A 17,953-nucleotide genomic window follows, 5' to 3' on the forward strand; every position below is an offset into this window, starting at 1 on the left:
AGGGGATTTATGTACCCCTGTACTCATTCCCCAGGGATGGGGCGGTGGAGAGCTGGGAGTCTCCTTATTAAAGGGGGATTCCAAAGTCCTGCTAAAAATGTTTATAAAAGCCCCCATTGTTTTCAATGAAAGCTTTCATAAAAGCTTAAAAACGCTTGAAAAAGCCTCCATTGAGTTCAATAGAAGCGTTTTCCCGCGTTTATCCAGCGTTTTAATTTTTTAAATGTTGCAAGCAACGTTTAAGATAACGCTCAAAAATGTGCCTGAAGGAAACGTCCTGGTGTAGATTATTAGCCCATGGGAATGCAGTCCGTGTAGACTAAAGCTGCATACACACGTCCAATAATTATCGTTAGAAACAACCGATGAACAACCGATTGGCCAAAAAAAGGGACCAAGGACATAGACGAACGAGGATTGTCGTTGGAAATGAACGACCGCCACGGTGGATCTGATTGGCCAACCATCTTTCACTATCTATCGCGTGTACGGTAGTTCAGTGATTGTGCGTGTTTCTGCGGTACACTTTCTCCTTTACATGTCCCTCCCTGCATCGTTCAAACGATTGTATCTAGTGTGTGGACACTGTTGGTGGGTTATATATGAACGATCATATTGTTACTGCATGTGCAGAATTGTGCACAATATGATTGTTCAAGTATAATCGTGTATAATCGTTGATCGGTCACAATCGTTCATTTTCTAACAATAATTATTGGAAGTGTATACCTAGCTTTAGCCTAAAATTGATGTGACAGGTGCACTTTAATATTCATGTGAAGTACAGGGGTATGTAATAGCATTATGTATCTTTTTATAATGTATCTTTTTACAATGTATCTCTTTACAATGTATCTTTTTATGTATCCTTTTATAATGTATCTTTTTACATCTGTTTGGAGGCTGTAGAAGCTCTACACAGTGCTGAAACAAACCCGAATTTTTCTCCCATTGACTTTAATGGGATTCGAATTCGACCACCCAAATTTTTTTGCTATATTCGGCCGAATAGCTGTGGAATCGAATAGTGAGCTATTCGACCAACACTAATTGTTAGCTTTAAGGCGTCCTCAGTCAGCTACTTCTCATTGGATTGGAAGACGCCGATACTTTGTCCAAGTGAAGTGGTAACATAAACTGTGCTGCTAATCCAGGAAAATAAAATAGATGTCACTTTCCTTGCAATGTGGAAAATGTATTTAATTTAAAAAGACTTGTGGTAAAGAATTACAAATACTTACATATACAAAACTGTAACTGTATTATAAATGTGTAATTAGTTTGGTGAATGTGTTGATATGTCCAGCACAAAGTCTCTCCACCTGTTTTATGGATGCAAATGTCAGCACTTTCTTCTGTCATTGGCACGGAATGTACCTTTCTTCTTATTGTGTTAACTCAATGCAAAACTGAAAGTCAAAAATAAAAAATTGTGGCCAGACAGGTTCTTGATTGCAGAAAGGACAGGTGAACTAAAGGTACACTTTAATTTATGTTTCTAGCAAAGTGTTGGTAAGCAGTTTTTGTAGATCCACAAAAACACCAGAGATATACTAGCGATTTTTGGATCAATTGAAGGAAACTTCAGAAACTTTCTTGCTAATGGTTTTGGATTTGGTATTTCGGGGCCTCTGACATTGAACAAGTGTGCTGGGCTAACAGGAATGCCTGTTTTAGATCAGGAGTTAGTTTTGCAGCTATTGCAACAGCAAAAATCAAATTTCAGAATGAGATCAGCAGTGAAAGTTTCTTTTTATCTGCAAAGGTTCCTTTTACTGTATATTTTCTGGAAATGTTGGACACTATAGAATTCATTTATGAACGGGGAGCTGTAGGTTATCTTAGTTTTTTTTTTTTTTTTTTAATACAATAGTTTCATAATCACTATCGGTCTGTATTTCCAGATGCCATCAGCTGCACTAACCCTCGTGTAATAGACGATTCCCGTGCACGAAAGCTTTCCAATGACCTCAAGCGATGCACATACTATGAAACATGTGCCACCTATGGGCTTAACGTGGAACGCGTCTTCCAAGATGGTGAGTTACTGCTGTCTAATAACTTAGCAAGTCTATACCTTAAATATGTGGTTGCATGGATAATGGCATTTACTGGTATCATATACCTGGCTTAGGCAAATAAATTATTAAAGCTTTATCAAAGCTTGGTGAATAGTGTTTTGACTGCTCTAGTATTAATGTTTACAAAGGTAGCTTTGATATAAAGTATTCCTTGCTGTATACTAATACTCCATTCCTGTGTGCTAATAAAGGAATTATTTGACCAGGACTCTTCTACTCTGGGCATATTAGTAGTAAATGAAGCTAAACTCTAAGAAAAGCAAGAATTGTCTACATATTTTTATTTGAATCCTGGTGCACTTTGTGTATTTCTTGTAGATCTGTGCAATAATCTAGTGTGAAACTTTGTTTTTTGATCAAACATTTGTTTTTTGATCAAACATTTCTCTCTCCTTGTGCAGAATGACTGGTCTAATATTTGCCCCTGTCCTGTAGTTTTTCTGTAGGCAGCCTTTTGGGTCCAGCTGGGTGGCTCTGTGGCTATGTCACCGATACTTTTCCAACAGAACAGCTGGGTTTTTAGGCATTTACTGTACACAAAGTGGATATATATTGTTTGTAGTTATTGGGAAATATTTTATAACACCTTTTTTATTATTATTATTTTTGTGGTACATCTTTCATAGATCACCTTTTATTGCTCTTGATGGTTAAAATACTTCTAACCTGCACATTAGTAATCAAATGGCTCCCTCTAGTGGCAGTTACAGTTTAATTTCAATTTCACCTTAATTGATTTCCATTCAAGTATGATGGAAAAGGATTAGAATCTGTTCCAAGGGCTAGCGCTCTCCTCCTTCTGTCACAAAGACAAAATGTGAGGTGAAATTTAATCAACGGGGTTACAAATTGAGATAAAAATGTATATAGAGATAAAAGTATATAATCTTTTTAAACATGTCCAAAACTAATTTTAAAATCTGGGTTTTAGGACATTTTCTAGAAGGGCTTGCTGAAAAAAGGCAGCTGCCTTATTCCTTTTTGTTACACATTCCTAATTAGTTACAGTGGGGTCCGTTTGTAGTTAAAAGATACAGTCCTAAATATCCATTATGACTTCTCAATTGCTTTTTTGTAGAATTCATACTGGTTCTGCAATGCTAAGAATTTTTATGTTCCAAGTAAGAATTATTCTCCTTGGAAAGCCACTAAGGGAGAGCTAACACAATATAAGTTTACAGAAAATTCAGAATTTGTTAGAATTGAAGTCCTACTGTAAAATATCTTTAAACCATGTCAGAGAATGTAGCAACATTCGGTTTCTAACAGCTTAGAAGCCCCTGCTGGTTGTTTATATCTGAGGGCTGACAGTGTGCCAAGATTCCAGTACACTAAGAAGTAATAAGAAAAAGATATTTCAGTGCCTATGTTGTACATTTAAGTTTTTGTGGGTGACATACCAGCCTTGTTTTAAAAAATACAGATATATGTTTTATCAGCTTCTATCTAAAACCATTATAGTTGTTGTTTGCAATGTCTATATGCTAAATGCACTTATGGCTTTGTATGTAAAAGAAAGCATAATGGACACACAATACTAATCCCATATTTGTGTTGTTAAACCGACACTGAGAGACCTTGCTGGAACTTGCAGGGCTTGCCTACACCAGCCTGTATTTGCTCCCGAGCTACAGCTCAAAAGCAATCATATTTCCCCCAATGTACTGTGTTAGGAACAACTTTTAAAGGAAATACAATGTCTTTTGTACATGTCCTTTTTCTATGTTGCAAAAAAAATGTTTGGAAAGTAGTGTAAGTGTAGATGGTTTGTACAGAATAGTGGATTTTTTTTTAAAATAAAATCTTCAAACTGGTTGCTCACTTAGTAGCTTTTAATTAACAACCTCTGATAGTCTAGGTCACAGGTGTCAGACACCAGGCCCACGGGCTGAATGTGGCCCTTCTTTCCGTTTTATGTGGCCCGCGGTGACTGTGCTGTATCCAAGCACCTGACATTTGCAGGCAGGAGAACCCAGTCCCAAAAAGCTAGGTAGAAGCAGGGCAGTCAGGTACTTCGACTTAAGAAAAAGCTGCTAAGAACAAAAAAGCATTCACTCCCAAAATGTCCAACAAGAGAAAAGTTAATGCAGAAGGGAGACAATTTAATAAAAGATGAGAAAGCGAGTATATATGTTCATTCTTCACGAAGACAAGCATGTTCTTATTTTCAGAACATGATCAGGTGAGGAAGGACCTCTACTTCTACTAAGATTATGTATCTTAATAAAAAGTTCAGCAGCCACTTAGCCTGTGTTCTAGATTTCGGCCCATTATGTGATTTGAGTTCGACACCCCAGGTCTAGGTGATGAGGAGGAATGGAATTCTTCTTAATCATTAGGCATTGTATGTAAAATTCAAGCTTTTCCTAATGCAGATCCATGTACATCTCAACCATTCCAAGCTATTCCCAACATTGCAGTAAATCATTCTGCAGATACATTCAAAGTGGCTGTCAAGCAGCTACAATTCTAAACGGCATTTTCATACACTTATACATATATATTTACTTTACTAAAAGAAATATGTTTTATTGTAGTCAAAAACATATTAAAGTAAATCTATCAGTAAGTCAATAGAAATACAAACACATGGAGAAAATTTAGCACTATTGGAAGTTCCTGACACTGTATAGAAGCAGATTAGGAGAGTTCCAGAGGGTATACATGAAAGCTTCTGGGATGCATTATTGTTTGTACCCATATCATACTTTGGACAATACTATTAATGTTTTGGTTGCTGTCACTGCTGTGTGACTGGGACATCTCCTTTAGCATATTGTAGGTTTTACAGAGCCTATAGTAGGTCTAATTTCATATACTTTCACTTTGTTTGATATTATTTTATGCATTGTTTTCAGTTTATAGGTGGAGGTACACTGCTCTATTATTTCTGCTTTCTGCTGTCACACTCCACTCTGTTTCTCTTTCGTTAAGGGAACCTGATCTGTGGTGGTTGTGCCCCCAAAAAAGGCAATCAGAACAGCCGATCTTTTACTCCTTACTGATTTAGCACACCTGGTTGTACGCTGTGTCTCAGTGTGGATTTGGCTTTATTCGTAGAAAAGCATTTTTGCTTCACTCTATCTGAGCCCCCTTCTCCTTCCCCCTTGATGAACGGTGGGGTATTATCCCAGAAGCAACAAGGGTTCAAAAAGTCCAAATTCACTTTTAGATTATACCAGAAGCAGGTAGTTCCTTGCACTGCATGTCTCCAGATTCATCCTTTCTACGGCAAGAAAATCACTGAGCAACACAGTTCTAACCAAATCTAGGAAATCTAGCAGTTTCAGGCAGCAGTGTTTTTGATCACCCTGCACAGCTTTGAGGCTGAAGGAATTGGACAGGGATTTTAGGCAAAAGGCACATTTTCGGGTAACTGGTCAGCAGAAAGAACACTCCTGACTTTATTCCAAATGGCCAGCATTTAACATAATCAATGTCATAACATAATTCTTAAAAAACGGTATACATATTATTCTTTTCTGTGGCAGATGACCTGGCTGTGATTGCTGGCTTTTGTTTCATCCTCCTATTTCTTGCCTTTGATTATGGATTGTTATCACTTTGGAAGATACTGTGCTGTCAAAGATTAGGGTTGCTAAAGCCCATGTAATTGGACTGGTAATATTTACCTCATTAAGAACCTAAAGTGATTCCAGTGGTTAAACTTTACTGATCTGAACAAAAAAATAGTATTTATTTACAAAAGTAAGCACCTGTGCGTTTTAGTAATTGATGGATGATCATATTACTCCAAACAGCAGAACACTGAGTTTGTAGTATTACTATTTGTTTTACTTCATCTTTGCAATGCTGCAAAAGGTTAAAAACATTGTATACTATGGTCCTTTTTACATTGTATTGCAGTTCCTGTAATGTACAGCTGATGGTGCTATTGTACCACAATTGATTATACATGGATATGCTGAGCTTGGTAATAACCCATGAAATAAGTAGGCAGGAGCTAGCAGGCCATGTCTTGTAACCTTTGAGGTATATTAATGTGCCCTCCGAGCATTCCTTGTCTGTCTGGATGAGCTTTGAGCTGTGCAAGGGTGAGTGAGCTGCAAAATGAAGCTTCAAAACAAGATGTTAATGGCGAATCTGGCATAATCCGAAACCTATAAATATTCCAACCATGTTTTGATGAGAAGGCTTCTGTCTGCTTTCACAGGAGACACCACAGTGCAAACTTTCAGCCTTGGAATCTTGCTAAGTGTCTCTTACTGTGAACAGGGAAGAAGAGGACTGGAGCAGCCGCCAGGCACCCTTCTAGCTGCTTAGGAGCAGCAATTCTCAGCATGTCCTGGCTAAAGAACAGCAGTCAATTTGAGAATTTTTAATATAGACAGAGAAGATAGATAGGGTTGCTACATATGGATAGAATATTCCCATACATTTTTTTGTATATAGCAATCTTACTAATAATTTAACAGTTATAGGCTGTCATGTGCTCTGAGCTATATAGGTCAATGTATATAGAATACTTTAGAAATATAACCCAATGCTGTAATAACAGGAATCCCCATATGAAATTCTGAATTTCCTTTTAATCTGGGTCTGTATAGCTTGGCTAAATAGCTCTGTACCTTAAGCTGATCATTCACACAGAAAAAACCTACAGATTTTGTACATAGTGTGACAAGTAGGTTGCATATTTGGCCACAAATTACAGTAAATTAATAAAGATTTTGGTATACTGAGCCTATTTGACAGCCAATGTGAATCATTTTAACAAACCTTTCTTTTTTGTTTAATCATGAAATTAAGATTATTCAAAAATAAGAATGTTGAAAAAGCAGGCGATGAACAATGATCACTCACGTTAGTAGTTAGTGGAGAAGCCCCCTTCCCAATTGATTATTAGGCGGGAAATGCCCCTCTCCTTACATGTGGTGTATGAATCCGCAGGTGGATAGAGCAGTGCAAGGTGTCATTGTATAGCACAACTTAGTTCCACTAATGGTTTGCCATTGTAACTTATCCACCATGCCCACTTATTTCATGCAGCCAGGGTCAATTAGCCTGACATTCACCCGCAGCTAGAATCCCAGTCTGTCTATCCTTTACATCACTCTTCAGGGTAACTTCAGCATTTAATGCAGAAATTTTGTTAAGTCTGGTGGGAAGAAGCTCTAGGATGGTGGCAGCCTCTGTATTGTGACCCAACTCTTCAGTAACCACCCAAAAACAGTCGGGTGGTTACTGAAAAGTGCTGGGTGGTGCGCCCGGCTAAAACGGGCTGGGGAGATCACTGAACTTGGCCCACTGTCTATAGCCAACAGTTTACCAGTTGGTAAAAACTTCATGGCAGAAGAGCTGCTTTTTCTTTGTTGAACAATTATTATTATTATGGTAGGGAATACAATGGCAGTAATGGGCACAATGAAATATCATTACTACAGTATCACAGTGAAACCTTGATTGAGAAAGGCTTTTCTGTTTTGTGTTTACCCTGCAAAGGACACTCAATGCAATATGCCTTGTATAGTAAATATAAGGAAGTTTTACTGTTTACCTAACTAAGATAATGTGACCTTATGTGATATATTAACCATATGCTGTTTCCATTGATTTGTAAATAGTACAGTACACTTTAATTTACAGACATTACAGGAATAGTTATGTAGATAAATGGAATTGGCCAATCACTTTTGTAAAACCCCTAAATCCTTTAAAGTCTGAATACAGATTTGTCTGTCTGCAGAGAATCATATATTAGTCAGCAAAATTTGTATTGCTACATTTTGGACAACACACCCATGAATATGTATATATACATTTACACATTCATATATATCTAAAATATTCTAAAGGAAAAACTTGCCTGGATATGTAGCTAGTATATTAATTGCATATTTGTATGACACTCTGTCTCCAGCTGACTCGGCTTCTATTTTGCTACAATTTGCCATTAAGTGTCTTATAAATCCATAAACGTAGGACCATTAGGATCAGCTCTCCAGATCAGGGGTAGGAGGACTTTATTCTCCCGCTATAAATCTCTTGTGCAAGCTAAGCTTCATTTCCACGATCTGTCCCCTGGAAACAGACGTTTAGCAGCAGAATCACTCTGAGAAAAGGCAGCTTACAATTTTTTAATATAATTGTATTGTAAATTAACACTTCACTGGAAGTGAAGATGACAGTGCTAGGATCAAGTGATGCGGATATCTCTGTACTAGCACGGAGTCTCTACATGCATATGTGTATGTATATATATATACACACATTTTTTTCCTTTAGAATGGTTTAATAGGAATTGTTTTGTGTTTTGATATATTGGTTAACCTCACAATGCATCTGATTGTTGGTGGCTGGCACGCTTCACAGCTTTTAGCATTATATTTGGCGTGCTTTAAATCAATATTATGTTGTACCCTATATGTATCCTAGAAGGACAGGCATGAAGCCTTCTTCTTTTTTTTTCTTTTTCTTTTTGGGAGGGGTTGCAAAGATTGCCCCAGTCCCAGAGAGAATTGTGTTCTCTATTGATACGTCGTGGGTGACTTTGTCCCGTTTTGAAGGTAACAGCTTATTACAAGCACATTTAAATCCCCCCATTAATAGGAGCAATTAAAGAATAGCTCCATTTCCAGCAAATTAACAACCCGGAGAGGTAATTGCGACATAAATGAAGATAAATTTGTTTTAATGTTGCGAGAAAGGGAGGGAGGCCAGGAGACAGTGTCAGGTTTTGGGAGGGGGGGGATGTTTTATGGCTAATGTAGGATTCATTGCTCTGGCCGAGCAGAGCTTAAGGGGCATTGGGGGGCGGGGGGTGTTGGGGGGTTCTCCTCTCCAAATCCAGAAGTGTTTAATGTCAGAATCAAAGGTACGTGCTCATCTCACCCATACCGCAATGTGTCAGGTTTTGTGTAAAATCTATGTATGTGTATATATGGCTCCGTTCACAGGATTGTGAGCATCCACAGATGCTGGTGTCCTTTTACATCGCTTTCTTCAGCATGTGCTATTTTAAAATATTGACATTTTAACCAATTAATTTACTTTCTGTTAAATAATGAGTTGAAAAGATAATTGCATAGAATGGCTCTGGAGAGAAATGAATCTGCGCTGTTTCTTTTACAATATTATAATTATTATAATGATCATTTAAAATAAGCTATACAGCTTTTGTTTTAGGTATCAGAGTGATTTGGTATGTGTTGTTGGGTGGTGGAGTCTTGTGTTTTTAAACTTGGCCGGCAGTACAATAAAAGAACATAATATTGTGTGTGCAAAATGTATTAACACTCTTTCATCCCTTTAATAATTTCGTGTGTACATTTTTTGTTTTTTTTCTTCTGTCCCAGTCTCTCCTTTGTATTGGTTTTCCTCACTATTTCATGTGCTTTCTCTTTTCATCTGACTCAGCATTTTTGTTCTGTTTTGTTTTCAGTGGCCCAGAAGATCGTGGCAACCCGGAAGAAGCAACAGCTTTCCATTGGACCCTGCAAGTCTCTGCCAAACTCCCCCAGCCACACATCTGTGTGCTCAGCGCAGGTGTCAGCTGTACATATCAGCCAGGTAGGTTCTTTATAAACCATATGGATGAAATATCCTTCTAGCTGCTGCTGCACCATACATTTTTCTTACATGACTAGATAATAAGTGGCTTTCCAGCTAAGACTGTACCAAAGTTTAGGGTGTTGGTGTTTAGGGTGTGGCCGGACTTCCTCCAACACCACAGTTTTACCAATGGTGCAATGAAATTATTTTCAAACTATCACGTCTCCCACTTCAAATGTATAGGCAGGCATTTGCTTGACCCATAAAAATGAGTTTTTCACCTGATCCAGCTGCAAACAGCCAAACTGTATATATCTGTGAACTTTCATGTCTTCAGGGGAACCGTTGCATTTTTCTATATTCTTGGCTCACAGTACATTAGCTTGGTAGTAAGTGGAAAGAATGCAACCTGCATTGCTGGCCAGTAGAATGAATGTCACCCTTACAGATAGGCAAAAAGATGATTGGTGCTGGTTAAATCAACCCGAGAGGCTCATTGCTTTTTCAACTCTTCGCAACCTCCAGTTGAGAAACACTGCTCCAGCTAGACCAACAGGAAGCTGTGCATTTTTATGAGGGAAATTGCTTTCCTTGTCTAACAATAAATGTCAATGCAATTGTTTTTTCTCTATGGTGCAGTTATAGATTTCACCTGACTTGTAGATTTCACTTGACATATAATACTGTTGTCAATGAGACATTAAGTTAAGGGAAAATCTGTCTAATGGGGCCTAAATATATCAGTAAAAATCTGATAGATTCCAATTCCTTTGCCCCAGTATAAGGGAAGGAAACTGTTAAATAAGCCAGTGTTGTTTTACGACAGTTGCCAGGGCTTAAGCCCTCTGCTCAGATGCTGGTTGAGAGTCCCTGAAATGTGTTTACATATTTAGGAGTGAACAGTGGTGGATTTCTAAATCAATCTGCTTTTAGCTTATACGCAACACAGTTGAGACATGAAAGTTTTAAAGCTGAACTCCAATACAAAAACCTTTCATCTCTTTTTAGATAGGCACATTAAATTTGCTTTGTGTACCCCTAAATAAAGCCTTTGCAAATCCAGATATTACCTTGTAAACCAACAATGGCATAATTACTGGGCTAAAGGTAGCTTGTTCAGAAAATATAACCGTGAAAAGTACCGAGCAGGCCTAGCCACCACAGGCCGTCGGAATACTACAGGATGAATGCATGCAGGATCACCTTGCCCAAGTTAAGTGATCAGAAGTGACAGATCTCTACCACAGAGTTGTTTTGTATTGAGTTATTGCAAATATCTGAATAAAGAAATGCTAAAGGGACACTAAGATGAAAGTTAGTATATACAAGCCTCTAGTTCAGGTTTTTACTTGCTTGGACCTAATTTTTTCCCCCAATATCATCTATTGAAACAGACTTTAGTGTAAGAGATTCACCAGCTGTTTATCAAATATTTAAAATAATGATGTGCCCTTTGATTCATGCACAACAGTGTAACATTTTTCTATGTCCTTTGTTTACAGACAAGTAATGGAGGAGGCAGTCTAAGTGACTATTCTTCATCCGTTCCATCCACTCCCAGCACAAGCCAGAAAGAGCTGAGGATTGACGTGCCTCCTACTGCCAGTACCCCAACTCCAGTGCGCAAACAGTCCAAGCGAAGATCAAACCTGTTCACGGTGAGTTCAGCTCAGTGTGTGTTTCCTTCTACCCCTGATCTCTGATGATTCTGTGAATAACGCAGCAGAGACTGCCATTTTGCCAGTATTTGAGCTGATCCTTTCATCTGTATTTAAAAAGCAGGACCTAACTTATCAATTCAAACACTTTTCCTACTGAAACTTTGAAGTTAAGGGCCCGTTTATACTATGCCATATGGTAATTCACACAATTATGTTTAACGTGTGGTGTTTGCTCATTAATGCGCTTTGCATTAAACAGCTCACTTATTTTAAATGGCCACCAACATACATGGACGTTCACAATTTTATCAGTGCAGTACCTGTGTATTGTGCTGTTAAGATGCATTTGTGATGGGGCATTTTAAAAAGAATGGCACTGCACTTTTTACGTTTATTACCATGCATTCTATGCCTCACTGCAATGCACTTGTGTGTAAAGTCCCTAAGGCTGGACACATATGGCCAATTAAAAATAGTGTGTTCATTATCCATGATAGCCTCATAATTTATTGCTTGCGATCTCCATGCATATGCAAAAATGTGTGAGTGTAGAACATACCAAGGCTTCTTTGCTAATGATAGTGCAGTGCTAATTCTAGCAACCCCTTGTGATTAACCACAGGCAATCACGACCGATTTTTATGGCGTGATTGTACTAAAATCGCCTATGTGTGCTCAGCCTTAATCTGTTGCTTTATTTCTTCTTATTTCCACCAGGTGGCAGGAGAGATCAAGGCATTTTTATTCCATAGGCTTAGGGAGATTTAGAATGACAGAGCCTAGCTTTGTTTTTCTTTTCACTAAGCATTGGAATTGAAGGTCTAGGACAATAAAAATTTAAACCAATTTTAACATCTTTAAATAATTGTGTTTTTTTGCTGTAGCAGCCTAAAGGTTGGCATAGTTGATGTAAGACATTTTTACCAAAATAGAAAGATAGTCTGTGTTAAAAAAAATGTAGGGTTTAAAACAATTCTCCACTGAAAACCCACTTTACAAATTATTGGCCGTAGATAATCTGTTCATTAAATAGATGTGAGTTGACACTTATGTAGAGAGGGGCAGTAAGATTGAGCATTGTGATTTAAATATGTATGTACACATTGGATGAAAGGAGGCTTCTCCAGGGGTCTAATACAAACCATTACCTCTTTGTATAGATAGCGTAAAAACGTATAACTCCAAAAAGAAATATATAATTAAAAAAGAGCACAGCATAAGGTGTATGTGTTTATATATAAAAATTTTCTCTCACAAAATAGCTCTGTAGTGGGTGCAGAGGACAGAGATTGAATCACCAACAGGTCTTCACTATTGCCAGTAGTTTGGCAACAGTGTTGCACTGTGTTCATGAAGTTTCCATTAGATGGTGAAAATGGTGCATGCAGGACCCAGCTACTCTCACATAGGTGGATCATCTGGCAGGACCTCTTTGACCTGGAACCAATTCCTTGGTAGAATATTCCTCTTATGTAATGGAAGATGGAGGAGAGAAGTGAGGCTGGCAGATACTGGTCACACAGCACTTAGAGCTATTTTTTCCTAATAACAGCCAGCTAAGTCATTCTGTCGCTTGTTAGAGGTATAAGACCAGTAACAGATTATTGCCCACCCAAAACAGACAGTATATTTTGAGCAGAGTTGCTCTTTAAACCTCAATTTTAAACAAGGTTACTTCCAGTTGTGTAGAATAACTGTTGAAGAACTGTTGAATCTCTAATATACTTCCATTCCATTAATATTGATCACTAGGGCACCAAATATATTTATTCTCAAATGTTATCTTGCTGAACAAAATACAGAATTGAGGCTTAGTTCTGCAGCATATTTAAACCCAATAAAAATCTAATATATTGGCACTCACCAGTTCTTATTATCACCAGGTGATACTGCAAATAATATTTTTCCTGTCCCAGAGTGGCTACGCTCACTCTACTGTTTCTATAGAAGAAGCTATGGCTACCACCCAGGCTGGACATGAAACAAGTTGGTCTTTGTTAATCCCTACTGTGTTGGGGATCATGGCATTGTTAGTTTACCCAAGACGCCAATGTGCTATAATTTCATCTCACAAAAAGTGACAATGAGAGCGATTCTAGCAGAATAGACGCACTGATTCTTGCATGAACACACATAGGCAGAAGATGTACCATTAACCACCAGCAGTAGGTGAAGTTACAAGGTGCAGGAAAGTGGTACAAAACTTATTTGTCTATTCTTTGTCATCTTTTCAATTGGAGAGATTTCTCTTCAATTCCTATCCCAGAGACACAAGGTGAAGTAGTAGAAAATCTCTCTCGAGAGGACTGCCTTTTTGGACAGTTTTCTTTAGAACATGTATTCTTATTAAAAGAAATTCCTTCAGCTCTATAATTTAAACCTTATATAATATAAAAACACTTCTATAATATAACACATTGTTAGATCAATACCTGGAATGTAGTAACCCATAGCAACCAGTCAATTCCCATTTAATTAAAATTAAGGTCATAGAAAAATGGTTCTTCTCTGCTTGTTATGGGTTTTGTTTTTTACATATCATCACTGCCCTTTGTTGTGCCATACTGAATAAGCCCCTTTGTGTCTTGTGCCTCCATGATCAGTGATGTCACTATTTCTCTAGTAAATTGATAGGCTTCTCTGTCATGCATATTGGTTCATCTGGCAAAATGGCTGTCTCCCCTGTGTGTAGGTGACACGTCGATGCAATCATAATGATGTATTTATTTTTCTAACTTCAGCAAATAATAAACACCCTGTGTTCTTCAGCATCAGCGCTTTTTCAGCAGAATTTAACAAACCTTCTATGCTGTTTTGCATATATGCCAGATTAAAGAAAGTGCAATTAAAGTAAAAGTTCCTGATTTATTCCCAAACCAAATCTGTATGCGGTATGTGTTGTATGCTGATAACACACTGAACGGAGTAGTGTTTTGGCTCTCCCAAATCCTGTATGGTACTTCCATGAGGTTAGAGGATGAGAAGAGTTGTCCAGGAGGGTTGTAGAAAAAGTCTAATCTAATTGCTACATTGAAGGTCATTTTAGTGTATCCATTAGTTTTACTAATGCATCTTTATTATCTCTAGGGACAGACAACTAAAACTGACACCACACACCTATGGAAGCAAAGTTACAAGCAATACCCACCCAAACTATGGATTTGTTCCCTAGCTGCACCCAAGTCTTCTATCATTGGCATTGGCAATACTGGCTGTAGCTATACCAAAGAATCATCTGAAAGAAAGAGCATCAAATTGTTGTCCATTTACAACTACTTTTTCTCCAATGTATGCACCATCTTGAGATTTTGGAGTTGAATTTAATTATCAAACTGATCCAAATGGTCAATAATAGCCTGTGTACAAACTCATCTGTACCTAGGGCTTCAAAATGGCTACAGATCACAAGGGGTTATGAATGAGAGCTGCAGACATGGCTTATGGCTTGCACACAGACAGACTTTTAAAATCCAGCATTACAGCAAATCACAAACTAATTGTTTTATTCCTCCATGCAAATTCTTAGGTGTGCATGGTAAATGTATCTCAAATGTGTGTATACTTAGGCATCCTATATGTGCAGCTTGGCTCTTGAAATCTGCCCAGCTACTCTGTCTGTGTAGTGTGCTCTAAGAAATATATCTTTATACTGGTTTTGGTCATAGCATGTAGATTCCATCTTTTACAATTGAAGGTAGTACCTATAGGAACCCATTGCTCTTTAGCTGTCGTACATGGTAGAATATAGAAGCTAATACCCAGATCGAGAATATAGAAGCTAATACCCAGGTTGATCTCTTATGTCGCTGTGAGAAAACCCATCCAACCAATCATTTTGTTCCCCCTGACAGTGATAGGCTTGATTGGGGTTTTTGGATTTGTGAGTTGGTTTACATAGACATACTACCCCATGCAGCCAACATTAAGCGGATTGGGTTTTCTATCCATGGTAACATTCAGTTTTACCCTTGCTGCAGAGTAATGGGTTCCAGCATTCGGTCCTTTTTAAAAAAAATAATTAGAGTAAATTACCTGGAAGCGTGTGAATCAGCATACAACATCTAATGAATGGATTATTCTAGGTATTCAGTAAAAGGTGTATTAATAGTCTGCTGACTGAGGAGCAGTCTGACGGTAAGACATTATTTTTCTGCAGGAGCTTGCAATCTAACCTTGCTGTTCTAATTTCTGTGTCCACAGCAGATTAAATGAAGCAGACTGCTGTGGCGGGGGGCGGGAGGCGCGCCTGGAGAGCGGACGCTCTGTGTTTGTGGAGGTTTTAACGGGATGTGAACTTTTGCTTTTCAGTCTCGAAAAGGGAGCGACCCAGACAAAGATAAGAAAGGTCTAGAGAGCAGAGCAGACAGCATCGGCAGCGGGCGAGCAATACCAATTAAACAGGTAAGCTTCCTCCCTGCCTCCGCCTCCCTCCGCCAGGCTCCAGTGTGTAATTAGAGGAGCCCACGCTCGGGGTCTCGTCTCCAAGCCCCCCGCTCTCTGCACTGCGTTTGATGCCCCCCTCCCTGAATGTGGAAGAGTTGCTCACTTGACATCAATTAGGCACGAATCCTGCGCACATTAAAATGGGATCATTAGGATAAAGAGGTGGTGTGAGAGGGGGAGGGGATCTGCCATGTGACAACAGGCCCTAATGAAGTGAGCTGTTCAGGGGGAGGCAGCCAGGCCCAGGCAGCTTCAAAGTGACGCCTTTGTGCAGAATGCTTTGATTGGGCCTCTCTGCGCCTGTCTGCTGGGGGATTGGGAGCCCCCCTCTGATAACCACGTACGGGCTTGATTTGGCTGGTAATCTAAGCCCCCCTCTGAAGGCCGATGGGCAATTAGCCACACTGAACGTGTCAGCTGCAAGACCCTGTTTGTAATTTGCTAATGAAGTACTTGTACCTTTTGATTAGGTTCAGTTTCATTTAGGCCTCCATTACCCGAGTGAGCGTTTACAGCCCTAATGAACGGGCTTAATTAATCCTTTCTGGTGACGCTCAGGGAAAAGGGGGGCGAGGTAGAGTCAGCAGGAGCTGCGGCTTGGAAACGTTAGCCCATAAGAGGCCGTTAGTAGCCTAACGAGGAAGAAATGCTTTGGTGTGAATCCAGATTGCGTGCAAGAGCCATATAACGAGTCTGGGAACACATATACAACTTGTGATTTCTGCCTCCACAGACATCAGGGAGTCTTTAAGGGTTCTACAATAGTTTTACGTTTTGAATAGGTTTATGCTGCTGTGAAGATGACCATTGAGTACCCAAACATTCCATATTTCCCCAAAAGCTCTCCAAGTATATAAGTTGGTAAGAACCATTATCTAAGGGTGCCAAATACTGACAGAATGTATAAATAGAGCAAACCCTGCTGAGCTCCATTTTAAAAGCAGTGATTTCAACATTCCCTGAATTACCTGATAGAGAATCAATTACTGACATTGAAACATATGGACCTGGAAAATTCCCCACCATGGAATGTTTCTGTGAATGTCAGATTCTCTGCTTTAAAAATGGACCCTGTTGAGTACACAGCCATGTTTTTTTAATGATTCCTATATTAAATGACTGTGACAATTAGCTCTGTGTAATTGTTGGGGTGCAGCCTAAGCACATCACTAAACCCTTTCCATATATGCAACAATAATGCAATCGTTTAGGAAAAACCAAACACAGATGAGGTGTTGCCTTTAGCAACCAGTTAAATTCAGAGCATCAGTTTTCCAATGTAGATTAAATGTAACACTGCTCCACTAAGCACGTGTAACTTATTTTTATTCTCTGTAATTGCATGACTTTCTTCATATATAAATACATATTTAATGCACCTGGAATTGGGCACACATACAATGTATTATGAGTGCAATATTTGTATTAGCGCCTCACTCCTCTCCCATATTGCTCTTCTTTTGGCTGCAGAGTGCCGTACATACAAAACGCTTGATTGCAATGGGAGGCAGAGGCTCCTCTGGTGCCATTTGCATAAATCTTGTTAAGTCAGAGGCAGTTAATGAGGTACAAATGAGACAAGGAAGGTGACATGCAGATCCATGCTGGCAGATGCGAGGGGGCTCAAGGGGTATCCGCTGCCAGGGTGTTAATGTTTGTGTCCACTCACCACCACAGATGCCCTGCGATGCTGTGGACATTTTCTATGGTGCGTTTGATCACAGAGCTTGCAATCCACACGTTCATGCCACTTAGTGACCAGTTCTTCCATTTCATCACTGCATTGCAGGGTTTTTGTCATATGTCACCTAATTGTTCTTCTCAGCAATGTAGAACCTAAATAGTACCATGCCTTCCTGTGTGCTGGGTTTACAGGTGTTATTACATACTCCTAAAGGATGTCAAAAACGGCAGCATGCTTTTAATCTTTGCAGAAGCTGAATCCCTACGTGTGTTGCTATCTACAATCATATGTGACATTGTAATCCAGTGATATAGGGAGCCTATAAATCTACACAACTGCTGAGAAAATTGTTCCAAGCTGAATTATTATTGTTGAGCGATTGTACTTTGTGACAGCTCCACTTTAAACCCGTGATACAGGACCCTACACAGACCTCCGCTCCCCGCCTGCTGTCACAGGAGATAGATCAGATCTCTGGTCAGAAGTTTGTACGTCTCTTTCCAGCGCCTCGCGCCAGAGCCTCTGGGACAAATCTTTATTAAATGGGGCCCATAAACAGTTTCCCATTAGGA

General features: G+C 39.0%; 1 protein-coding gene across 5 annotated transcripts in view; it reads left to right on the forward strand.

The window, feature by feature from the left end:
• AGAP1 (ArfGAP with GTPase domain, ankyrin repeat and PH domain 1) overlaps window positions 1-17,953 on the forward strand; it is a 232,650-nt gene that overhangs the window by 131,227 nt on the left and 83,470 nt on the right. For all 5 annotated transcript variants that reach the window (XM_072418502.1, XM_072418504.1, XM_072418503.1 and 2 more), the window contains 4 exons: window positions 1,905-2,039; window positions 9,484-9,611; window positions 11,096-11,251; window positions 15,563-15,655. In XM_072418502.1, coding sequence (XP_072274603.1) covers window positions 1,905-2,039; window positions 9,484-9,611; window positions 11,096-11,251; window positions 15,563-15,655 — 512 coding nt within the window. The remainder of the gene's footprint in view (window positions 1-1,904; window positions 2,040-9,483; window positions 9,612-11,095; window positions 11,252-15,562; window positions 15,656-17,953) is intronic.

The sequence above is a fragment of the Pyxicephalus adspersus genome, chromosome 7 (assembly GCF_032062135.1).
Source record: "Pyxicephalus adspersus chromosome 7, UCB_Pads_2.0, whole genome shotgun sequence".
NCBI lineage: Eukaryota > Metazoa > Chordata > Amphibia > Anura > Pyxicephalidae > Pyxicephalus > Pyxicephalus adspersus.